Genomic DNA, 22,629 nt, shown 5'->3' on the forward strand with positions numbered 1-22,629 from the left:
GGCAGCTGCGACTGCGGCTAAGAAAGCGCTGAAGGCCGCGTCAAAAAGTAGGAAGGGCAAAGGAAAGGCGAAGTTGGTAGCCCGAATTGTGCAGGAAATCACAGTTTAATACTTCGAAGTATGTGTTTCTGTCTGTACTTGATTAGAATAAGTGTCCACAAAACGTGTTGGATATTTAACGGAAGGTGTCGGGTATTTGATTGCTAACAGGTTAATGATTGGGCCATTTTCAAACCAAACTACCTTATATAGTAAGGTATTTGATGGCTAATATCCAAATACCTGCGGGTTGTCGTTGGAAGCAACGGTTATATTTTGGTGCGGGACAACGTTCCTCTGTGATTCAATACATTGTCATTATTCATATTTCACTGTGAGAATGAATACCTAACCCTCTCCTTGACCCACAAAACACACAATACAAAATCCAAGATGATTGAAAGCGCGCACGGAATTGATCATGCCTTTTTGACCACGAAAATTGCTCTGCACACTTCGATTCTTCGTCAAAGCCGATAATTCCTTCAGCAATCCATAAATCCAGCCGATTTGAATCGAATGCGATTTGAATCGTGAAAATTGGAGCATGTCTCCAGGACATAGAGTCGTTCAAGTCATGGACATTTCAGAAATCGCGCACGGAATTGATCGTTTACGTTATCAACTCGTCACAAAAGCAATGATGTTCTGTCGTCGTACACTAATTGGGCCGCGTATTGCCATTGAAATTTCGACAAAATTACCTGGCTTTAGGAACGTATCGTCTAAGTACGTAATTTGAATTGCAATGCCCCTTCAAGATCTCGCACTTAGTCGAAATCTTGATACCGTTGGGCGGTTTGGCCGCCACAGTTGCAACTGGCGCAAATCTCAAGACTCGCCAATAGGGCACATTGCAAGAGTCCACAGGATGGTGGTGGGGCCCCCTGGCGTGCGTGTGCTGCACGGCTTGGTGGCGACGGTGGCCTTCTTCTTCTGCAACTTCTCCACGTTGGAAGCCGTACTCTTGGATATACTCTTGGACCTGGGCAGTCGCATCGTGGCAACAGCGCTGGTTGTCCCTGTCCATGTGTCGAGCAAGTACGTACGTCTAAAGGATCCGACGTTTCATTTGAACGGAGATGCTCCGCACATTCGCTTTGACCTCGCGTACACGTCGAACCTCAAGTCCATCACCAAACTTTTCCACAACCCGGTGCTGTTCCAGCAGCTCCAAACGACTGCAATTCGACCCGCCATGCGCCGCGTGCTACCGTCGTACGTGCTTGAGCAACGCCGTCTCAACGAAGAGGATAACGCACATCACATCAAGACGACCTCGTGTGCGATTTGTTGGGAGTCTTGCGGTGACATCGATTTTTGCTCCAGTCCACCTCACCACCTTCCTTGCGGGCATGGCTTCCACCTGTCATGCATCCGCGAGTGGATGAAGCGAGATGCCACGTGTCCATTGTGTCGCCGCGCCCTGCCGTCTGTCCAAGACACGTTTGAAATTGACCACGTCGCGACTACACTCATCCCTTCGAACAGCCGACTCTCCCGCGGGGAAATGGTCGTCGTGCTCAAGAGAAGGCGGTCAGAAGTCGACTCGAACATGGGTGGGTTCCCCATTCGATGCACGGTGGACGGACATGTGCTGTCGATGCTCCAGTGGCGCCGCCTGGGGTTGCGGTGGTTCAAGGTCCTCCTTGACGACTGGTTGCGAGAGTATGTACTGCAAATTGTGGCCTTTGCCTTGTGCTACAAGAGTCTCCTGTGGGGGGTGTCGTATATTGCCACATGAACTGTCCACCCTCCACCCCAACGATTTTGATATTTAACGCCATACTGTACCATCAACCCCATATTCTACCGGTGTACAATACTTGCCATCAAGAGAATATAATATTTTTCGACCATGCATCCAACATTATTTCTACAATGTCAGGATGGCAGGCCACTCTCAATCTATTATATGTCCAGCGGCACGGTTGCGACGCCTGCGCTCAAGGGCGGCGGCGTTCGGGTTGAAAGGAACCAGCGATGTAAAAACAAAACGGAAAAAGCTAAAAATATATATGCTCATAATCAGACAAGCGTATATCGTCAATAATATGTACTTCGAAGTATGTACAAACTGCACGGTCCACATGTAATATCAGTACTAACGTTATTGTGGATTCGCTACGAATTTCTAGACCCAATCGACGCTATTGGCTAATCCATTTTTGAGTGGATTTGATTGGCTCTTGCAGAAACGACAAGTACATTCAACCAACCAGAACTCCGGCGTGGTTCAATATTGATTCGACAAACCAGGCAAATTTTGGAAGTTTATAGCGAATTCACAATACTTCGATCAATGACGTTTAGAGTTTGCGTTACACAACAACGACGGGTCCAGCACGACACATGTTTAAACCGGAGCACTGACTGTGAAGTACTTATCTAAACCCCGAAACCCCGAAATCTATAAATAGGCTAGAAATCCGGTGATTGGCCTGTTGCTTTCTCGGCTGAAACAAAGTACAGTAGGCTACGAATGAACCTGAAGTCAAATCCGTACTTTACCGAGTCGTTAGCGTACTTAGCTGGCGTTTTGACTGGTTTGTCGGCTGGCTATCCGGATAACCTGCCTGCCACATCGTTGGGGATTGGGTGTGAATTTGTGGCAGTCAGCTAATACTCCAAGTATGCTCCAACGCACCGCCGTCCGTGCCGCCCGCGCCGCCACGCCTTCCAGCCTCCGTGCCTTGTCGACGGCTGCGTCGGACTTGAAGCTCCAAACCTCGACGACCGCCAAGGTACTTAGCTATGTTACAAGCCATGTAGCTTACATCTCTCATCGTGCTCCCTCTGTAGAACGTCAAGTACTTCAAGATCTACCGCTGGGACCCTGAGTCCAAGGAGAAGCCGTACTTGTGCACGTACCCCGTGGACTTGAATGAATGCGGGCCCATGGTGTTGGATGCGTTGATCAAGATCAAGAACGAACAAGACCCGACCTTGACGTTCCGCCGGTTGTCCCGTCCATTCACTAGCGTCCTTGTATGCTAACTCGTGTCATGTGTAGCTCATGCCGTGAAGGTATCTGCGGGTCGTGCGCGATGAACATTGACGGCGGCAACACGTTGGCATGCCTGAGCCCCATCGACAAGAAGAAGGACACGACCAAGATTTACCCGTTGCCGCACATGTATGTGATCCGCGACTTGGTCCCCGACATGAACAACTTTTACGCGCAATACAAGTCGATCAAGCCGTGGTTGCAGTCGGATGTGGTCAAGTCGGACAACACCGAGTACCTGCAGTCGAAGGAGGACCGCAAGAAACTTGACGGCATGTACGAGTGCATCTTGTGCGCATGCTGCAGCACGTCGTGCCCAAGTTACTGGTGGAACCCCGACAAGTACCTTGGTCCGGCCGTGCTCATGCAAGCGTATCGCTGGATCGAAGACTCGCGCGACACGAAGACCCTCGAGCGCCTCGAAGACCTGAACGACGCGTACAAGTTGTACCGTTGCCACACCATCATGAACTGCACCAAGACATGCCCCAAGCATTTGAACCCGGCCAAGGCCATCGGCAAGATCAAGAAGAAACTCGCCGTCTTGCATTAAGCTCGTCCCATGAAAGAATAGAGCGTCCTATCTCCTCGACCTCCTCCTTATGTGTTTCGTCCACACCAGGATATGTACTCGATTGCAAGTTAACGCAACTACCGGTCCACCACGTACGGACGCTAGGTACTACCTAGGTACTACGTAGGTACTTTTCCGACTTGGTGGCCGTTGGCGAGTTTGATGTTAGGTTCGAACCTGCGATGCCGTGGGTGTATTGGGGGGTTGCATCGGACTGGACAGGTTGGGCGAGGATTTCAGCCACGAGCTCATAGTGGGCTTTGCGCAGTCGGTTAAAGAGGGGCCGGTACGCACTCCAGCTTAACCGCGGGGTGATCTGGAGCTGCAGGAGGGCGGCACCCGTCGCGACCGCGTCCAGCTGGTGCGTGGCGATGTGGTGCAGCACAACCACGTACAAGTAGACGAGGCTGTCGACGCCGTGCACACACACCAGCGTGACAAAGCCCATGATGTCTCCCCAGTTGAGCACGTTCCAAAAGCATCCTTGTTGCCACCGAAGCACCAGACTGAGCACGGGACAGTCGAGGCGACGCAACGCCAGTTCGATCTACAAGGCCAGTACACACCATCAGTCCACCCACCACACATTCTAGGTCGTTGGATGAAGAACAACGACTAAAAGGGAAGAAGAATACCCCCCCTTCCCCCCTCTTGCTTTCACTGTATCTCACATATCTATATATACATATATATAGACGGGGGGGAGAGAAGTACAACGCATGGTATATCTACCATACATGGGGAAAGTCAGCGTGGAGAATCAACTCGACGGCAGCCGCCACGCGCGTCAGCGGCCGGTTCAAGTGGACATGTCCTTGTAGTTGGGGCCACAAGTACGCTGCCATATTGTCGTGGTTTCGCAGCGTCGTAAAAAAGGTCACGACCTCGGCGTCGACCTTCCGAGCTGCAAACATCATGACGCAGGTCCATACAAATGGATCGGCGGCGGCGGTCCCCATCGCTTGGAAGAGCGTTCGAAGCAGAGTGCTACTGCTGCTATTGCTACTGCAGCCCTCGGCACTCGAAAACGGATGATAGATTCGTCTTGTGTACGCTTTCATCCACTTGTTGGCCCACGACAGAGCTCGATCGACGCTGCCGTCGTCGGCGTCGGCAGTGGGTTGCTTCTGTCGTACGTTTGATTCGTTGAGTCTGGAACTCGATCGACTGGTGCCACTGCACACGACCGCCCACAGAATATCCCCCATCCACGAAGTCATCTCCACACTTGGCCCAGACGTCGATACGCCCCAAATGTCCTCTAAACAGTCTAGCGTGTGCCACAATGCATCGACGACGTGCTCGTGAAAGTCCAACGACGATGTCGAGGCAGCCACACGCTCCAGCACTTGCTGCACAGACAGATGCAGCGCTGTCAACGCGGCGGCGGCAGTTGTATCTTGAAGGACCCGATTGGTGTCGGGGTTGCAAGGGACCCCCGGGACTGACGGGAGCGTGTCCATAGAACAGCTTCGTTTCCATTCATGGGCACCCCCCACGCCAGCGAGGATCTGCCGGACACTGTGCTGCATCCAACTTGGCGGGTCCAGCATGCACCCAGTAGTCGACTGATCCACCCCGTCGTCGTCGTCGTTGGTGGTCGCATCTTCAGAGTGGGTGGGGGGACGACGACGACGATGACACGTGCACGGCGGAAACCAGGATTCCATGTACTTGTCACAAACAGCCTCGGCGCCGTCAAACGTTGTCGCAGACAAGTCAAAACAAAACACTGACATCAAGTACGTTTGGACGTCGTCGCATCGTGGTCCAAACACTTTGTGTGGGGGAAACGCAGCGTGGGCGGCATACGGTGTCGCACAAAGCCGTCGAAAGTGCCACCAGTCGTGCACTTCCGTGCGAAGGTCGTACGGACACTGGGCCAAGTCCCCGTAAACTGCCTCTAATCCGTCCGGGTGGTCCTGGATGCGTTCGAAAGCCTGGCGCCACCGCTCAAGTCGTGTCGGGTGTTCTAACCATCCCTTGGCAACGGCCGGTACGTTTGCCAGTTGACAAATGCGAAGCATCGACCGACGGGGCGGCGGGGGGGCCCACGTCGCGTCGAGGAGGGGGGCCTGCGGAACCAGCAAGTCGTGAAAGTGGAGTAAGCCAAGGGCTGTCCCGCATAGATCCGACACGATGAGCTCTCGATCCGCCGCGGGAAGACCTATCACATGCGCACGCATCGCTGGCACGAACGATGGAATTCGGAGAACGTGCAAAAGCGGCGACGGCGTCTGTGACACGGACGCGGCCACGGCCTTGACGATGTCCACATTGCACCATTGCTCACTTAGCAACACCACAACGCACTCGCAAATGCCTTGGGAAGGGGAGGACATGGCGGCGCGGATGACTCGCGGTAGCCAGTTGTGTGTGATGTTGGCTAGTATGCGACAATGTATGGCTGCGGTGGTGGGGGTGGTAGTGGTGTTGACCTGTCGAGGAATGACGTTGGTCACAAAATGCATCAGCTGCGCCTTGCTGTGGCCAGATTGAAACATGTTCCCCGATGATGCCTCGTACGGGAATCGAAACGAGTTTGTATCTTGAGCCAGCGGAATGGTCGTAGGGTCGCGTTGAAAGGAAGCCACGCTGGTCGAGAGTACCTTGAATATCAAAACTCACTGGGGTCAGATGTCTATTCCGCCGACCTGTAAGAGTACGTATGGCAGTACGTACATTCAATAGGGTGACATAAGTGATTGGGTTGCGAATGCGTGAGAAGAGGGCGTCGGTGAAATCTGGACCGGACGAGGTCGATGCACTTGCGGGGGGCTGCTGCGCATCCCACAAATCTGCCGTCCACCCTTCCAACATGCACATCTGCACCAGGTTGACACATACAAACTACTAACTACTATGTTCGATATAATACGTGTACCAGCATCGCATGCAGACAAACGGCATCGTACGACACGGTTATAGTGTCCGACACATCACGCTGGGGGGGGGTACTACCAGGAGTAGTACTAGTAGTCTCCCGAGATAGGTTGAACATGAGATTATTCGTGGCTTCATCGGGTTCGAGGCAGGCGGCGCGCGATTCCTTCGTCCGTCGAGTAGGCGACTCCTTGTACGGGTTGGTCACCTCAACTGGAAACGCATCGTGAATCGTCGAATGGGGCAGTACGGCAACTAGCATGTGCACCGTCTAGGCACATTTCAGGGAACTTTTGTCGATATTATTCCGAACCAATATATTAATTATTAGTACGTACTTGAATCAATAGGCGTTGGTGCAGTACGCCGTACGTGTGAGAGGTCGATGGGTGTTGGGGGGGTACATTCACCGTCGCTGCTTTGGCACTTTGACGACGGCTGAGGACGGCGGCGGCGGGAGGGGAAGCCGACCGGTGGACCTTGCGCCACAAGTCCATTCGATTGTGGGCAAACACTAGCCGAGCGACCAAGTGCCTCAATAAACCACTTTGTACCACGATGCGAAGCCACTGTTGTTTCACTGGACTCTTCAACTGCCACTGCCTACACAAGTGTGTGAGATTCTATACTGGAAGCTGTTCAATATATATATACCCTTACATGAACCAGAGACTCGGGGCATCCAAGTACGCCAACAGACTCGAAGGCGGCAACACACAGGATGACTTGGGGGCTTCCGACGAGATCCCCCCCCCGTGGCTGAAAACTGCGACATCGTCGACGGAATGACAGAGGAACATACAGGTCGCCAACATGGCGTTGGCGCGGACCTCGTTCGGCGCGTAGATCCACTTGTTTGGTAGCAGCTTGAGAAACGAATAGACTAGGCGACTGACGCTTAGAAGGGGGCGCTGGTGGTCGTCGGGGGGGTGGTGATGGTGGTGGTGCCGCGGTTGGGTACCCGGGGCCCCACGTTCAACCGACTGCTTTCGCAGAAACAAACACGACGGCGACAGTGCCAAAAGCGTTGCGATCAAGTCGACGTACAACGTGCACTGTATCGCAATGTCGTCGTCGGTCGCGTGGACAAGTTTCCAGTAGAACGCGACGACTCTGTCGCAAATGTCGACGTGGAAGAAGAGTGGCACGAGAGCGTTGCAAAACCGAAGTAGGTCTGAATCGGCGTCAACAATGCGATCGATAGGAATCTACGCGACTTAACAATGAGAGAACAACTGGAAGGACATGACAGGATGGATGGTCATGGCTAGTTCGTTCATTACGCGTTCAAGGTGTTGAATAAAGTCTGCACGGGACGAAACATTCGAGCTATGCTGCGGCTGCATTCGGCTAATCATGGCGTCCATCGAGAACTCCGACGCGCCTTCCCCGCGGCCATCCCTACGATATGAACATGCCCGTAGAATGCGACACACCAGCAAGCACAACGCTATGTACCCCCATTCTTCGTCGTCGTCGCCCAAGTTGTCTAGGCTAAACACTTGAGTGTCTCGACGCGGTTGCGTCTGGTGAATTGGCCGGGTGGACGGCATAGTGGTGTCGACGGTGTTCACCAACGTGTTCGCACTGTCTCTGAAGAGTTGATGGAGGTCGGCGCTGGACTTGACATGTTTCTGCAGGTAGTCCATGATGCCTCGGACGTCCGCCGCCACTTTGTCCGACAGCTGGCGCTGAAGGTTGAGGAACGCGACAGGATGCTTTGCGAGCATGTCGTCGAGGATTGCGTCCAACGGATTGTTGGTGTCAGGCACGTCGTCGTTTGGAGCTGCCAAGGTCATCCACGACGGATCGACCTGCATCGCGCCTTCGACCGTGCCTTCGATGATCGATGCCATGTTGTCACGCACGAGGTCCTTCATGCGCGTTACGAGAGCGAGCTTCCAGAACGCTGGGGTCGATGTGCACATGTTCTGCAAGGCCACACGCAACCTCGACAGAGCGTCTTCAATCTACCTCGTGACATATGTACGCATGAAGGGAGGTCGCGCGGAGTGGCGTACCGTTTCATGGTCTTCAAGTATGATTTCATCGGGAAGTTGCGTCAAGAAGAGGCCGAGCGCTTGCTTGATACCGGAAGCGTCCATGACGTTTGTTGCAGGATCACTTGTTGGTCGTAAAATAAAATAAAAAACAAGTTTCAAAAGAACCCTGTGCAAGTATGCTGAAATGTCACAATTGTTTTTATAATTTGGGATTTAAAATGATACATACATTCCGTTTAGATCGCGCCTTTTCGTAGTTTGACAGTGAGCATCCTAGTCGTATACTATCGTGGAAAGATCGCCATGGCTGACGAACCATCGATGCATGGTCCACCACGAACTTGCATGGGCTAGATGTGAATCGAAGCAGTTCCAACATGGACATCAACGTGTCGTCGTGAATCCAACCTCCGAGACGGAGCGAGCGTCTGAATGCTACTAGTACGACTTAGTAGGCATTTGCGTCCAATGTGCCAACTCGTTAACCTTGGTTGCTTGGATGGTATCAACTTGAGAACTGGTCGTCCCGCACTTTTCTCCCCAACATGAAGAGGTTCATGCACGTTACTGTAATAATGCGTTGTCAACGTGCGTGGTCTGCCACCATCACGGTGCTCTGATTCCACGGCGATTACGAAATGCAAGCAACCGACCCATCGATTTGCGGTTACACCCCATCATGACCATTCGCGTGGAGGCAGTGAGAGGGATTGAGATGCCACATGCAGAACAACAAGCCAACCAACCTGCGCTTGTACAGCAAGCAGCGCACGATACTAGGACCGAGTCAAGCACGTGCGCACCCAAACGCCCTCCGACCAGTTCATATCCACCACCCACATCCTGTAATGTCGTACGTTAGAGAGCTGTACAGTACCTTCCACATCTCTTTTCATAACGACGGATCGTGTTCAACAGGCACGATGTACGACCGACGGAGCGCACCACTAGTGGTAGGTACTAGCCCAACGCTAATATTGACCACCGCAAGCAAAGTGACTTTAGCAATCCGACGTGGAATAATCCCTGTCACAGCATCCCATGTCTCAGCTTGGTGACCGCCGCCCCTTGGAAATATTTATGTATTTTTAGCCTCGAGGTAAAGTCGGATACAAAATGCAAGTACAACAGCGTACGGATAAAATAGAAAAAACCTCTAAAATGTGTGTGGTGGCGGATACAAAATGCAAGTACAACTACGTACGGATAAAATAGAAAAGACCTCTAAAATGTGTGTGGTGTCGCCATCAGGTTCGTGGTTCAACTTGCACTTGGAAGTGCCATGTGGTGGATTATGTCGAATGAATATGATGACGCAGGCCGACGCATGGATATCCTTCAGCGCGTCTCTCTCAAACTTGATAAAACCCAACTACTTACGTACATATTAGGGGATGGACGGGGTGGGGGGGGGCATCGGGGGATGCAACTTGCTCAACTCAATCAACCACAGCATGCGTACTAGCGACCGTTCCATACACGAACTTCTTTGTCGTTTCGTTCAATAGCCAATGGTGTTTTACGGTCGATCTAACCACCGTAGTAATCAGCAGCACATGTTCACGTGAAGTCGTGACCACCATGAGAACGTCAATTACAAAAAGGCGTATGACAATGCGAAACTGCACCTTAACGTTACAGGCAACTAACTGTACATACACGAATGGGTAAAACCTGCACCGTCCAAGGGAAGCCCTAGCAAATGGTGGCCAAGAATACAATAACGTTTCGTGTGTCGTTAACCTCTACGCGCTCGACAACTACATTGACTCACAGTCAATATAGTACTTACTATACACGGAATAAAACCTATAAAACGCAAGTGTGTCGTGTACGTGTAGAGTTTAGTTCCACGACGCGATCGTCTTGACATTTGTATGCATGGTTTGGGTTTTACAGTACGGCAAACTCACAGATATAAAATTTGACAGGTTCCCATCCGCTTCTCACACGTCCATGGTAGATTCTTTTTCTCTTCTTCGCATCCACCAACAGCGCCTTTCGGCCACGACACACACGGCCACACATCAAGCACCAATGTCATTCTCCTTCCACACTGGAAACATGAGCGACGTGGACATGATGTTCGACGTAGACCCGGTGCCGTTCGGCGACATTGACATCAGCAGTCCTGACGCGGACCTTGACCGCCACGATTTGGACATGTTGATCAACCCCTCATCCCACCACCTCCACACGATTAGCGGCCCCGACATTTTTCAGACCTATCACCATCACCAGCAGCAGCATTCGAATCATCACATGGTTCCACCGTCGGCTCCCGCGTACGGGTCCCAGCAGTCGACACGGGCAACGAACGAACCCATCAAAGTTGAAACGTCCCGGCAGCATGTGCCACCGTCCACAACCAACGGCTTCCGTCTCCCATCTCAGAACAGTGGCGCAGTGTCGCCGCCCAGTTCGGAAACATCCCGCTCGCATCATCATTTCCAAACCGACGAGGAACTGCTTGCCCAACCAGTGGGGAGCCTCACCGAAGAAGAGAAAAAGCTGCGTCGACGCGCCCAAGTGGCCAAGTCCGCGCGCAAGCATCGTAAAGGCGTCAAAGAGGAGCTGGAGATGCTACGGCAACAAGTCAAGTATTTACAGGAGCAAATGGCCATCAAATGCGCCGTGGTCGCCGAAGACGACGCCGCGAGGAAGCGCCAAAAGGCCGAGAATGGCGGCGTGTCACCCGTGGCCGCGGCCGCCGCTACGACCCCGGCGTCAACGTCCCCCGTACGATGCCTTCTCCATGTTACCTTTTGCCCTTGACGTGTACAATTGTTGTAGCAAACGTCGTTTCATCACATTTACGCGCACTTGAACGCCAACGTGGACGACCGCCGCCTGGCTCTGATCAACCTCGCGGACCGCACCATGAGTCATGCCGTGTCGATGGTCATGGCAGACCAGACGCGGGACTTCCCGTACTTTGACGTGTCGTTAAACAACCGCGGCCCCGACATGCAATTCCAACTCGTGCGCGGTAAGGTCATTCCCGACGTGGACCACCGCACGTTGGCCTGTGCATGTTGGAACTCGGTGTTGGACTTTTCATTTGACATCCAGCGGCGGTCGCTCAAGGGGCTGGTCGAGTACGAGGTGGGCAAAACGTTGTCGCATGTTATGGGGTGATGGGGCGACGATATTCGTTTTATATTTAAAAAAATATTCTATTGTATTGTGCTTTCGAGTGTTGGAATTTATATCGATTTGATTGGCTACTTCAGATGAGCTCAACATTATTAACCAATCAAAACCATCTCAATGAAATTCAACAACCAATCCGATCGATTGTGGATCGGTTTGGTCGATTGCACCCCCGTCCCCAAACATTTGTATATCAAATCGACAATACTTGGAACCAATTTTTGTAGCAATCATATTAGCGGATCTATGAGGATCCTATAATATTTTGCTCTAGTAGGTGGTTCACGTTTAGATATATAAACATGTACTATTACTTCACGATGATATAAACGTTTATGACCACCATCACTAATGGTTTTTTATTGTAGAAAATCATGAACTTGGACGACGACACGAGGTATGGCCGCATCAAGATGCCGATCCTCAAGTCGAGCAAGAAGGACAAGCAGCTCATCTTTATGGAGTCGCTGTTCCTGGTGCGGCGCAAAATATATGACAAGCACTCTGTGATCATGTGGAACTCGATCGACCACGACGACTTGTTTCCAGAGCACGCGGACGGCAACACACTGCGCAACGTCGAAGTGGGCTGCGCCGTGCTCGAGCACAAGACCATGCCCAACGGTGACAAGAGCACCATCATGCGATGCGTCGTGAGGTCCATGCCACCGGTGCGCGCGCTGGCTGAACCCCGCGGCAAAATCAGCGAAGCGTTCTTGACCACGTGGTGTCGATGCTCCGACTTTTTCGACGACGTGACCCGCACGGAGCTGCGCAAGTTTGCTGCCCGACAGACGACCCCCACGGTTACCCTCCAAAGCCAGTCGTAACCCTCTGATAATATTATTGCCAACCCCTTCTAATTCATAAAATGGGTCGATAGTTGTGATTGGCTGTAAGGTAAGTCATCGTACGTTTTGATTCGCTAAGAATCAAGTACATTCTACAGTAGGATGTATGCTCCTGTACACAGTATATTTGGGCAAAACTGTCAATCACTATATCTGGTGATTATTCCCCAAGATCTATCTATGGCAAGACATCGAAGAATTCCCCGATTCAAACAATTCCACTGTTGTTTTGACTTATACTGTACTGTACTAATGAGAGGAAAATATATGCCATCCAGATACATTTTTTAACCATACTATACTACAGTAGTATAGACAGATTTCGCAAACGTCAGTTCTATTTTACTGGTATCCGCAACCTATCCTCTCAAATTCGATAAGGATAGAACTGAACCTGTTATAAATAATTAAAGCCGCTGTAAAATTTGCCAATTTTGCAGCGGATTCCCCATTTGCGTGTATCCGCATGAATGGTGGGTTTCTGGTGTAACCGGATGCGCTTGTGTTTTGTTTGAACCACAGCCTGGGATGGCGAGGTGAATCGCATTAGAGTCTCATGAGTATATCTTGTGGTAGAAGGACATCGCTCTGAACACGGTGTCCTCGCATACTCTCGAAGGACCTCACTACCTTGTCCCGGCACGAGAATGACGTGAAGTCTTTCTTCAACCTCGCGGGCGAAACCCCGAAACCAGATTATCTGTAACGTTACAATGATGCTGCAAGTGGGTAGGATGGTAACGCTTCATTGGTGCTGGGGAGAATCCAACTAGTAAGCTCCAAAATCCAACTAGTAAGCTCCAATCCGACTGTAGGCGTACAATTCTCGCCTTTGTATGCGTTGGAAGTGTCATTTACCGAGGAACTCCAGCCAGCTCCAGCCAGCATCATTATTGAGGGATGATTGCCAAGAATAATAACCACGTTTGATTGGATAACGTTTTCTGGATAAAACCAATTTGCAGCGGACGATTTGCGAAATGCTCTGCACAAGGTTGCTGCCACCTATCTGGGTTCTATATTTTAGGTTGCGGATAGAATAGAACTGGCGTTTGCGAAATCTGTCTACTGTAATGCTCCCTGTAACGCGGGACTCTGTCCTATCCCCGGCGGGTACATATGAAGCTAAATCCCAAAGAGGCATGTACCGGTATTTATAGTAAGAGGTGAGGTTGTTAGAGTTAAAAGTACTAGTCCCATATACAAATGATAATCCAAACTCACAATTAACCATATACTTTCTGATAAAAGAAACAGTGGAACTGTTTTACTATGACACTGTGTGAATTGTTCCGTATACATCTGAGAGAGTGATTTGGTGGGTGGCGTATACGTCATCTGCATAGGTCGATGACACATAGTCAAACGTTTCCAACTTTAGCTGCTCGCAACTCGTCGATCGAGGCGATATATACATCAAAACAAGACATAATATCGTTTGTGATTTGAATGGACCCTTGGTTGATTTGGGCGACCTTTCGACCCAATTGTATGTGGGGGTGTATTTTAATACCGACGTTTAAAGTTGTATACAAATTTCAAATGATACAAATCAAGTCGGAACCACGGCATTCGTAAACGGGCAATTCCATCCAAACGTAGACGTAAACGGAAGCGGGGTAGGGTTTATTGGATATCAGCCAATCAAACGCGATCAAATCACCGTAATGTGCGAAGAATTGATGCAGTCGGTTGCGTAATCCCTTGGCCACAACCCATCCGCAGGTCGACAACCAAGTTTGGACCCCACCTCCATGCAGTACGCCCAGCCCAGCATTAGCCAAGCAGTGCGACCATCGCCACCACCACTACCTGAAACTCGCGCGGCGCCGACGATGATGATGCAGATGGACTCACACGAGCAACCACACTCGTTCCTCGGCACGTCCAGACCCGTACCATCGATCCACCTTCCACCGCTGTCCAGTCTGCGGCCGCAAACCAACCCTCCCGCACCACAATCGGTGCCATCTCCGCCTTCGTACACGTCCACGCCAGTATCACGGTTGTCGTCTCCGACCTACGGGTTGCCGCCTCGACCAGCTTCGTTTGCTTACGCGGCCTCCCCGCCGTCGCCAAAGACATATGCCACGGCGGTGCTCATGAGCTCGGCCCTGCATTCCCGTCCGGTTATTCCATCACACGACTCGACGCACGAAGCCGGGACGCGATCTCCATCGTCCGATGAGGACGACTCGACCCTGTCGAGCGAAGTCAAAAAGGTGCGACGACGCGAACAGATTGCTCGAAGTGCACGCCGCCACCGGTCCAAGCAAAAGGAAGAGCTAGGGACGCTGCGGCATCAAGTGTTTGCGCTCCAGTCGGACCTCGAACGGCTACGCGCCACACACAAGTCGGTGCATCCGAACGGCAACGACTTTACTGAATGGGAAGAAAAGGTTTGCCCCGTTCAAAACTGCGCAAAACATCCACATGGTTTGACGTCCACAATGTAGGCGCTGTCCCAGCGACGGAAACGCAAAAAAGCCGAAGACGACAACGAGTTCCTTCGCGCCAACCTCAAGGAACAATCCATCTACACGGAGCGAGTGCGTGACATGTGGATCAAGTCGCCGCTGCTGACGTTCCCCATGCCCCCCAACGGCACATACAACGACCGGTCACACACGTTTAACCGCCTCACGGGGGACGCCGCCGCGCGCACCGCGACCCTCAACCAGATTGCCCAAGTCCGCATGGACCTCGCGTACGAGTTTGTCATGCGCGAGACGCACGCGTTTCCGAGCATCCCTGGCCACTTGGTACCACCACCCGTTCAACTGATATATATATCATTTATTGTGTTGGTCGAACATGCGATCTATATATATATATATATCATTTTTACGCGATCTGTATTGTCGATTTGATACAAATATGGGGAGGGGGGGTGCAATCGAATCGCGCCGACCAAACCGATCCACAATTGATCTGATTGGTTGAATTTCATTGAAAAGGTTTTGATTGGTTAATAATTTTCAGCTCATCTGAAGTAGCCAATCAAATCGATTTAAATTCCAACGAGAAACCACAACACAATGAAATTTCACTCGAAAGCACACAACTTTTTTTGTTTTTTCAGAGAATGGCCATAATTTTTGAATCCAAAGTGCTCTAAATTGTAGACAATTTTCTGCGCAATCAATCCACCAATTATCAACGCGCAATGTATTTCGCACAATTGAGCTGTGTACATCTGCTCTTCATATATGCTATACCTCTATAAAGTGGTGTGTCAATTGTTGACGTATTATTGTAATCTTCGGTGTTGTATGGCTACGAGTGATAAGTATTCAGAGGTTTGTTCTGTGATTGGCGCTTGTTCCAATTTAGGATCAGTGATTGGCTTAGTTTAATACGTCATGAATTGGCACATAATTGGCACTGTACGACCAATCAAAATCCAGAACACGAATCAAGTAGCCAATCAAAACGACACACTTCTTCGACCACTTCAACTTTGAATGAGTGTATGACTGAAATTAGTGTGATACTTGAAACGATCTTTACATACAACAGGCAGGACAACGAATCGATCGATCGATAGATTTGGCAAAGAATCAAAAGTGCACATTTTGACTAAAAGGACAATACTTGTACTCCTCGTATATGTAATTCAATCAAATTTAAATAAATATTTACAGTCGCAACCCCCAATTCTGTTATTAAATGAGACAATTTTTTAAAAATTATTCCATGTTGGAGTGTGTGTTCTATAGCTGCCGTGTTGTTTGAGGTGTCCAGAGTGACTTGTAGATATCCCTCGTCATGGGGTTGTTGTGTAGGACATCAAGTTGAACGGCACGGGGCCCGAGATTGACATCAAGCTCATTCGGGTGTGTGAAATCGATGGCTTTGACCACCACCAAGTGGTCGAAGCGCTCGTGCATTCCGTACTCAACATTCAAAAGGACGCCGACTCGGCGGTACGACCTGTTTGATTGTCCCGATTTGGAATGTCCGTGTATGTATATATATTCCTCGTAGAAGCTATTTATGGTCGACGCGTGCACGCGGTATGGCCGCGCGGCGGTGCCGCTGTACATTGAGCGGGCCAAGTACTTTATGGAGTCTCTATTTGTGATTCGCCACGAGTCAAACGCTGAGCTGGGCGTTGTATCGTGGGATTCGATCGACGAGGACGAGTTGTACCCCCTGGAGGCTGAAAGCACGATTCGGAACGCCGAAGTCGGCAGGTACATATATATATATATATACATTCATAGGGGTGTAGGAGAAATTCCATGTGTACGTACTTATGTAGTGTGCTGCTCAATACCAACTTTCGACCAGACGGGTCCAAGTACACGATCCTCCGCAGTGTATTCCACTCCCACCCGCCCGTGCGTAACTTGGCCAAACCCAAGAGCAAAATCAACGAAGCATTCTTGATGCTGTTTTGCCGGCGCGCCGAAGCGCTGGAGAAGCAGATGCGGCAAAAGCTGTCGGCGCATTTGTATTAGATCATTGCCGTCGTCGTCGTTTGATTCAAAGTCTCGTAGTCCAAGCGTTGTCCAAAGCGAGAATGCAAATTGCAAACGATAATGCCGTTGTCTTAAGTAGAACTTAGTAGTACTAGTACAGTAGTCCCCCGGAATAAGGAACCCACCATAAATCTATATCCTCTCAGAAAACATAATTTTGCGTGCAAATCAGTCATAAAATCTGAGAGGTACATTCAACTTTTAAATTAACCACGCAAATAATCTAACACTTGTTGGCGACACTCACACTTGGAACTCAGCATGCCGTCGCCGTTGTCGCGGCTACGATTGACAATCGAGCAGAAGCGTACACTGTTAAAGCAGCATGCGTCACGCGCTGCCATGAAAAGAGTTGAGTTGCGTCGATGGGCTCGTTTAGCATTTGGCCTTTCACGTGACCCTCTAAATTCGGCAATCGACAATGTCACGGTGGCAACCTCCTGAAGACAAAACACAAACACGTTTCATTCTTTTTAAAGGTTATGCATACTATCAACCAACTCATAAACCTCCTTGTCAACAATACCAGTATGGCGCCAACAATTCACAATAGTGACTTGCGTCACACATTGCCAAGCCTCCTTGGCCCACTCCAACGCTTCCAACAGACTAACTTCGAGCAGTGCTCACGAGTGACGCGAAATTCTTTTATTCAGTTTCGTCAGCCGTTTCAACCAGCTTGTCAAATATTTCAACAAGATGCAATGCTCTCCACACACCAATCCTATGACGGATGGACATCGTCATGGTCATCTGTAAGCTAGGATATCAACCCCCTCCTGAATTCGAAAATGATGTCGATTTTTCAATCCGAGTACATTGACCAATCAGAAGCAAGGAACCCTACCGAAAATACCTTTTTAGTTTTATACCTGAGCAGTAGTGATACCTCTTAAAACGTATCGGAATCAAAGGTTCCCTATTCTGGGGGACTACTGTATATGTAGTACGACATCCGTGTATGAAATTGAGTCACAAATAGAGTAAAGTACACAAAATCGATGCATATACTATGGACGACGGGCTTGCAAGAAACGAGGGCCGCGGGAATGATTGTGCGTACTACGTACACTATATACCTGTATCAATTTATATACTTTGTACGATTGTCTCAATTGAGCAGAATCACCGAATCAGTAGACGACAATCGATCCACCAATCAAAGCCCAGAACAATAATCACGTGGCCAATCAAATCCATTCTTCGACCAAGTCAACTTTGAATTAGTGTGACACTGGACGGCAGTACAAACAATGGATTGATAGATTTGGCAAAGAATCAGCACAAAAGGCAACCAAATTTAGCGGTAAAAGAAACACAATACTCATTTGGACCTTGCACCCACATCAATAATGCATTTTACTACGGTGTTGTACTGTTGTTTTTTAATTGTTGTCAATTATTTTTGAATCACAACTTTTCCCCCATACTATTAATAGTACCCGTTCACAGCTCACAGCATGTTTTGATCTATAATACAATATGCTACTAATTACTATTAATAGTATATTGTATTATACTATTAATATTAATTACTATTAATAGTATATTGAATTTATCGTTATAGTTACGTTTTATATTTCATAGTGGAGATCAACGAAAACAAATACAGTAGGCAGGTTGATATCGAGAACATGAGCTTGCGCTTCGCAATACATTGGCCACGTGGATGGGGTGGACGCCTACATTCCCTTGTACCGATATCATAGTATTTTGAGATGATCTTGTCTGCAAACTCCCCAATTGAATTACATCATCGTTATAAAATATATTTAAAAAAAAGGCCAAAGCGGGATTCGAACCCACGACTTCGAAGTATTAAAAAACTGATTGAATGGCACGTCCAAGTCACAAACTACCTTTATATATGTACTAGTAGTAGTCTAAGACGACCCTACTATGCACAGTAGTCGTGCAACGGCGGGCCATATGGTTGATTAATTGGTAGACTGGACATCAGCCGCCGCCTGGGATACAGTCGACGGAGAGTGCCGAATGTGTGGTAGCAACGTCGACGTAATGTACGCGCACACACTGGGCCGATGTCGTCGGTGCTGCCGCGTGTATTCCGCCAGACTCAAAGTACAGTTGGGGGCGTTGTTGTCAAGCAGCCGTGCCCGCAGCTGCGCCACCGAAAGGGTGGACGTTGTCACAGTCTGAACAAACTGCGCCAGACGGGTGGCCAGATCCGAGTTGCCAAAAGTGTAGTAATGCAGCGGGCGATGCTGGGCAGACGCCGCGAGCCACTGCACGACAAACTTGAGCTCGACATCGCCTTTGAACACGCCGCAGCCCCAGTTTCCCGTGGCCACGGGTCGTCGTCCTCGTTGTGTGGGGGATTCGTCGGGGAGGCGTTGGAACCCCACCATGGCCTTGTCGAGTTCCCTCTTGATGTCCTATTGCTAATGTGTTTATATTCTAACCTGGAGCGACATATGGAGAATGAATACTCGATACAACCAAATATAAATAGTATAGAAGAATTGAGCCAATAGCCGCTTGCGGGAAGCCAGGTTTAACGTGTAATTAGTGTGTGATTTTTAAATGAGTGTGATATTTTGCTGTTCAGTTAAATTGGCCTATTTCGGGGTTGATGAAATCGCCAACCAATCGAGCAAATGAGCATGATTGGCTACAAAGAATGAAGGTTGCAATTTGATTGGCTAACACGATTGATTCTAGTATTGCAAAGATACCTCTTCAACTTTGGACAACACTTTACATACAATAGACAAAAAATCGATCGATAGATTTGGCAAAGAATCAGCACAAAAAAGATCACATTTTGGGTAAAAAGGACAATACTCACATATATATATATTGTACAAAACTCACATATATATATATGTGAGTATTATCCTTTTTACCCAAAATGTGATCTTTTTTGTGCTGATTCTTTGCCAATACTCCCATATACAGTATTTATATATATACAATATTCATATATATATATATTTATATACTCGACGGTGACGAATGTACCTCTGGGCGAAACTGGTGCCACGCGTTGTTGCGGTAGTATTTGGTGGCGTCGATGCCAACAATGACTGTATCCCGCATCATGTTGACGTCCACAGGTACCAAGTCGAGGACTCCGCCGGCAAATGCAAACGTCGATCCATCTAGGATAGAACAGTGTCAACACCCATATATATACACAGTTGATGCCATGTCTCCAATATCCACTATATATATAAAAAAGTAACCACTTACATCCACTGGAGGCCGCGTATTGCTCTGTGCCTGAAATCACAAAGCACTCGGTCGGGTCTACCCATGACGTTATTATATGATTCTCTCTCTTCATGAGAAAGAATATGTGATTGTGTGTGACAGAGGGGATGGATCGCGTACCGAGCACTTCGGTCAGCAAACACGCGACGAGGCATTCCGGATTCATGAGAAATCGAATCTCTTCTTGAACACATCCGTGGCCCAAGACGCCGCCGCCTGCAAACTTATTGGCAAAATCCACTTGCACGGCGCCTACGTCGTCCTCGATCGCTCCGTTCGCGTGCACATGCACAGACGTCCACGGAAGAGTGTCGGCCCATCCACCGCTATCCCCCGCCATCCCGCTATCCGTCGACGGGGTGGTCGTGTCGAGTACATGGCGGGCGTATGTGATCACTTGTTGATCGTATCGGTGGTTGGTATTGTCACACAAGTTGTCTGTGGTGAATCGGCTAAAGTAATGTAACACTGTCACAAGTTTCTGAACCGCCGTGGCGTCTTGATCGGTGGTGGCGGCGTTGCTCCAGTCGGGCGGGGCGGACGGCGCAAACACGTCGAAAAAGTGAAAATGGTTGAACGATGTGTTGGCAGCCGTGAACGTACACAAGAAGGCGTGGATGATGAGACACGCGGCTTGACGTTTGGTCAAGGTCACGCTGGATGGGACTTGCCGAGTCAAGAGAGGCACAGGCGACGGAAACAAGAGCGGAAGGGCTAGCGCTGTGGACACCATGTACGGCAACGTGACTGTAAACAACGTCGTAGCGTCTTCCACGTATTCCTAATCCATGGCGTTAGCTTTGACGAATGCACAAGGTAGGGTTACGTCGATGGCGCGACGGAGGCATCGCAGACGAGTGCCTTGTTGCCCCGTGATTCTAGAGGACTAGTAGGTCAGTTTTCGGCCGAAAGGTGTACGTAGGCGGCTGGATGATGTACAGGTGGATGACATGCTCAAGGGCGTCTACGTCAGGGATCGGGCGCGTAAGCAGAGCGACGACGTACGGCCAGCGCGGAATGTCGAAGCACAGCTTACTGCTTGGGACGCAAGGAAGCTATATATATCGAGAACGACAGATGATCAAGTAGCATGACAGGAGCGAGCATGGCGATGATGTACCTCAACATGCATGGCCGGATCGAAGGAGTCTGTGATGATGTACTCGTGCGGATATGCCAAATGGAACGAGTGACGGTGGAACGGTGGCGGTTGGAAGAGGATGCTGGAGTCGAGTGGAAGGTTCTGCGTCGTGGCATGAACTTGCTCCAGCCAGTGGAGCGTCACGTACACGGCAGAGTCGTCTGCTTCGATCGTGACTGGGAGCCAGTATCCAGTGACCACATGGGAGCAAGTGGAATACCGACACAGGTGCCGACGGCCACCATCAAGGCGACCATCGTCCATGCGTCCTCGATGCAAACGTACGATTTCTCGGACTTTGGTCTCTTCCGCGGCAGACAACCCTTTCACAATCATGAACATGCCAATTCGCACGCACGGATATGGACATGGGTACGTACGTACGTACCCAAGCACGCAAACGTCCATCCTGCGAAGGACGGCATGATCGTGACGTCCTCCTCGGCCTCATCGGTAGCCACGATGGTGTGCATCTTCAGCGTTCTCTTCTTGAAGAAGTCGTTCTTGTCTGGGGGCACCGTGCCGCCGTCGTCGCCGCCTTTGGCCCTTCGCTTTCTCCTGGCAGGTTGTTTCATGTTGCTTCTGGTTATTGGTGGGGTTTACTAGTACAATAAAACGCTGTTCGTGGATTGGTTATAATTATTACATGCCTTACATTTGATTGGCTGATTGGTCGATATCATGCACGCGATTGGCTCCTTTGTATGTTGAGATTGGCTTTCATTGGTTGAAAACAAGAATTCACACCTACCACAACGACGCACGTCGGCATGGACGAGGAGGTTACATTATCCACTTCGATGCAAGCTGGATATTGGCCCGTGGTCCACTACAGGGCTAGTTGGAAGGCTACAGTCGTGTGGAAGCAGCATATAGTGCGAGGGAGTAACGTTATGCCCCATGCCATCCATGCAGGGTACATACAGTATGTAGTTACACGTTGGGAGCGAGCGGCCTTGGTTGCGTGCGTCCATTCACATGCATGAATGCTTGCTCGTTTCTGTTTCATCAGCGGCGTGCTTATTTGTCGTTCCATCCCAAGTGCTTCTTTGTCCACGGGGGCCAAGGTAGGTAGAACCAACGAAAGGATCGGAGCGTTGTGTGTCATGTACTTACCTCGCGAGCTGTGGCGTGATGCGGCGGCAATTTGGGGAGAAATTACACTGTAATTTCGGAAAACTAGTTTAACGTGTGTGGTGATGGTATACAAACTTCAAGTTACATTGGCAGAGACTCGATAAAACGCATAAAACGCAGTTC

At 49.8% G+C, this 22,629-nt stretch overlaps 6 protein-coding genes across 13 annotated transcripts; 4 read left to right on the forward strand and 2 right to left on the reverse strand.

The window, feature by feature from the left end:
* Positions 1–844: 844 nt before the first annotated feature.
* On the forward strand, positions 845–1,902 carry H257_03925 (hypothetical protein). The gene has a single exon (XM_009828240.1). It carries the CDS (start codon positions 911–913, stop codon positions 1,781–1,783), a length of 873 nt encoding a protein of 290 aa, XP_009826542.1. The 5' UTR covers positions 845–910; the 3' UTR covers positions 1,784–1,902.
* Positions 1,903–2,648: 746 nt separating this feature from the next.
* Positions 2,649–3,643, forward strand: H257_03926 (succinate dehydrogenase [ubiquinone] iron-sulfur subunit, mitochondrial). Its single transcript, XM_009828241.1, has 3 exons — positions 2,649–2,783; positions 2,842–2,999; positions 3,053–3,643. The coding sequence occupies exons 1-3, from the start codon at positions 2,673–2,675 to the stop codon at positions 3,597–3,599; spliced, it is 816 nt and encodes a 271-aa protein (XP_009826543.1). The 5' UTR covers positions 2,649–2,672; the 3' UTR covers positions 3,600–3,643.
* H257_03927 (hypothetical protein) lies at positions 3,622–8,627 on the reverse strand. The gene is made up of 9 exons (XM_009828242.1): positions 8,525–8,627; positions 7,962–8,473; positions 7,787–7,904; positions 7,164–7,711; positions 6,842–7,106; positions 6,505–6,774; positions 6,303–6,446; positions 4,358–6,229; positions 3,622–4,167 (listed from the first exon to the last, which is right to left on the reverse strand). The coding sequence occupies exons 1-9, from the start codon at positions 8,606–8,608 to the stop codon at positions 3,733–3,735; spliced, it is 4,248 nt and encodes a 1,415-aa protein (XP_009826544.1). The 5' UTR covers positions 8,609–8,627; the 3' UTR covers positions 3,622–3,732.
* A 1,851-nt stretch (positions 8,628–10,478) lies between these two features.
* On the forward strand, positions 10,479–12,526 carry H257_03928. Of its 2 annotated transcripts, XM_009828243.1 has the most exons (3): positions 10,479–11,245; positions 11,300–11,611; positions 12,028–12,526. In XM_009828243.1, the coding sequence occupies exons 1-3, from the start codon at positions 10,544–10,546 to the stop codon at positions 12,487–12,489; spliced, it is 1,476 nt and encodes a 491-aa protein (XP_009826545.1). In that variant the 5' UTR covers positions 10,479–10,543; the 3' UTR covers positions 12,490–12,526. The 2 variants fall into 2 exon arrangements, with proteins under 2 accessions (XP_009826545.1, XP_009826546.1); XM_009828244.1 differs by lacking the exon at positions 12,028–12,526 and having other exon boundaries at positions 11,300–11,822.
* A 1,671-nt stretch (positions 12,527–14,197) lies between these two features.
* H257_03929 lies at positions 14,198–17,180 on the forward strand. Of its 2 annotated transcripts, XM_009828245.1 has the most exons (5): positions 14,198–14,909; positions 14,967–15,272; positions 16,296–16,436; positions 16,498–16,706; positions 16,775–17,180. In XM_009828245.1, the coding sequence occupies exons 1-5, from the start codon at positions 14,265–14,267 to the stop codon at positions 16,971–16,973; spliced, it is 1,500 nt and encodes a 499-aa protein (XP_009826547.1). In that variant the 5' UTR covers positions 14,198–14,264; the 3' UTR covers positions 16,974–17,180. The 2 variants fall into 2 exon arrangements, with proteins under 2 accessions (XP_009826547.1, XP_009826548.1); XM_009828246.1 differs by having other exon boundaries at positions 16,296–16,706.
* A 1,551-nt stretch (positions 17,181–18,731) lies between these two features.
* Positions 18,732–22,521, reverse strand: H257_03930 (hypothetical protein). Of its 6 annotated transcripts, XM_009828250.1 has the most exons (11): positions 22,294–22,521; positions 22,121–22,198; positions 22,025–22,067; positions 21,758–21,971; positions 21,349–21,692; positions 21,168–21,283; positions 21,055–21,106; positions 20,349–21,009; positions 20,208–20,264; positions 19,977–20,116; positions 18,732–19,390 (listed from the first exon to the last, which is right to left on the reverse strand). In XM_009828250.1, the coding sequence occupies exons 4-11, from the start codon at positions 21,942–21,944 to the stop codon at positions 18,932–18,934; spliced, it is 2,016 nt and encodes a 671-aa protein (XP_009826552.1). In that variant the 5' UTR covers positions 21,945–21,971; positions 22,025–22,067; positions 22,121–22,198; positions 22,294–22,521; the 3' UTR covers positions 18,732–18,931. The 6 variants fall into 6 exon arrangements, with proteins under 6 accessions (XP_009826552.1, XP_009826551.1, XP_009826550.1 ...); XM_009828249.1 differs by having other exon boundaries at positions 22,025–22,198; XM_009828248.1 differs by having other exon boundaries at positions 22,121–22,521.
* Between the last annotated feature and the right edge of the window lie 108 nt (positions 22,522–22,629).

Source organism: Aphanomyces astaci (genome assembly GCF_000520075.1).
Source record: "Aphanomyces astaci strain APO3 unplaced genomic scaffold supercont1.6, whole genome shotgun sequence".
Taxonomy (NCBI): domain Eukaryota; phylum Oomycota; class Saprolegniomycetes; order Saprolegniales; family Verrucalvaceae; genus Aphanomyces; species Aphanomyces astaci.

What these genes read in the sequence shown, in the direction of transcription:
- H257_03929 (XM_009828245.1), top strand. Translation starts at nt 14,265, where the DNA reads ATGCAGTACGCCCAGCCCAGCATTAGCCAAGCAGTGCGACCATCGCCA. An exon ending in TTACTGAATGGGAAGAAAAG is followed by an intron (nt 14,910 to 14,966) that starts GTTTGCCCCGTT and finishes TCCACAATGTAG; the next exon opens with GCGCTGTCCCAGCGACGGAA. An exon ending in CGAGCATCCCTGGCCACTTG is followed by an intron (nt 15,273 to 16,295) that starts GTACCACCACCC and finishes GTTGTTGTGTAG; the next exon opens with GACATCAAGTTGAACGGCAC.
- H257_03926 (XM_009828241.1), top strand. Translation starts at nt 2,673, where the DNA reads ATGCTCCAACGCACCGCCGTCCGTGCCGCCCGCGCCGCCACGCCTTCC. An exon ending in AAACCTCGACGACCGCCAAG is followed by an intron (nt 2,784 to 2,841) that starts GTACTTAGCTAT and finishes CTCCCTCTGTAG; the next exon opens with AACGTCAAGTACTTCAAGAT. An exon ending in CCGACCTTGACGTTCCGCCG is followed by an intron (nt 3,000 to 3,052) that starts GTTGTCCCGTCC and finishes TGTCATGTGTAG; the next exon opens with CTCATGCCGTGAAGGTATCT.
- H257_03928 (XM_009828243.1), top strand. Translation starts at nt 10,544, where the DNA reads ATGTCATTCTCCTTCCACACTGGAAACATGAGCGACGTGGACATGATG. An exon ending in CCCCGGCGTCAACGTCCCCC is followed by an intron (nt 11,246 to 11,299) that starts GTACGATGCCTT and finishes CAATTGTTGTAG; the next exon opens with CAAACGTCGTTTCATCACAT. An exon ending in AGGGGCTGGTCGAGTACGAG is followed by an intron (nt 11,612 to 12,027) that starts GTGGGCAAAACG and finishes TTTTTATTGTAG; the next exon opens with AAAATCATGAACTTGGACGA.
- H257_03930 (XM_009828250.1), bottom strand. Translation starts at nt 21,944, where the DNA reads ATGAAACAACCTGCCAGGAGAAAGCGAAGGGCCAAAGGCGGCGACGAC. An exon ending in ATCCGGCCATGCATGTTGAG is followed by an intron (nt 21,284 to 21,348) that starts GTACATCATCGC and finishes CGATATATATAG; the next exon opens with CTTCCTTGCGTCCCAAGCAG. An exon ending in ATACGCGGCCTCCAGTGGAT is followed by an intron (nt 20,117 to 20,207) that starts GTAAGTGGTTAC and finishes GTTCTATCCTAG; the next exon opens with ATGGATCGACGTTTGCATTT.
- H257_03927 (XM_009828242.1), bottom strand. Translation starts at nt 8,608, where the DNA reads ATGGACGCTTCCGGTATCAAGCAAGCGCTCGGCCTCTTCTTGACGCAA. An exon ending in ACCAACGCCTATTGATTCAA is followed by an intron (nt 6,775 to 6,841) that starts GTACGTACTAAT and finishes AAATGTGCCTAG; the next exon opens with ACGGTGCACATGCTAGTTGC. An exon ending in TTTGTCTGCATGCGATGCTG is followed by an intron (nt 6,447 to 6,504) that starts GTACACGTATTA and finishes AACCTGGTGCAG; the next exon opens with ATGTGCATGTTGGAAGGGTG.
- H257_03925 (XM_009828240.1), top strand. Translation starts at nt 911, where the DNA reads ATGGTGGTGGGGCCCCCTGGCGTGCGTGTGCTGCACGGCTTGGTGGCG.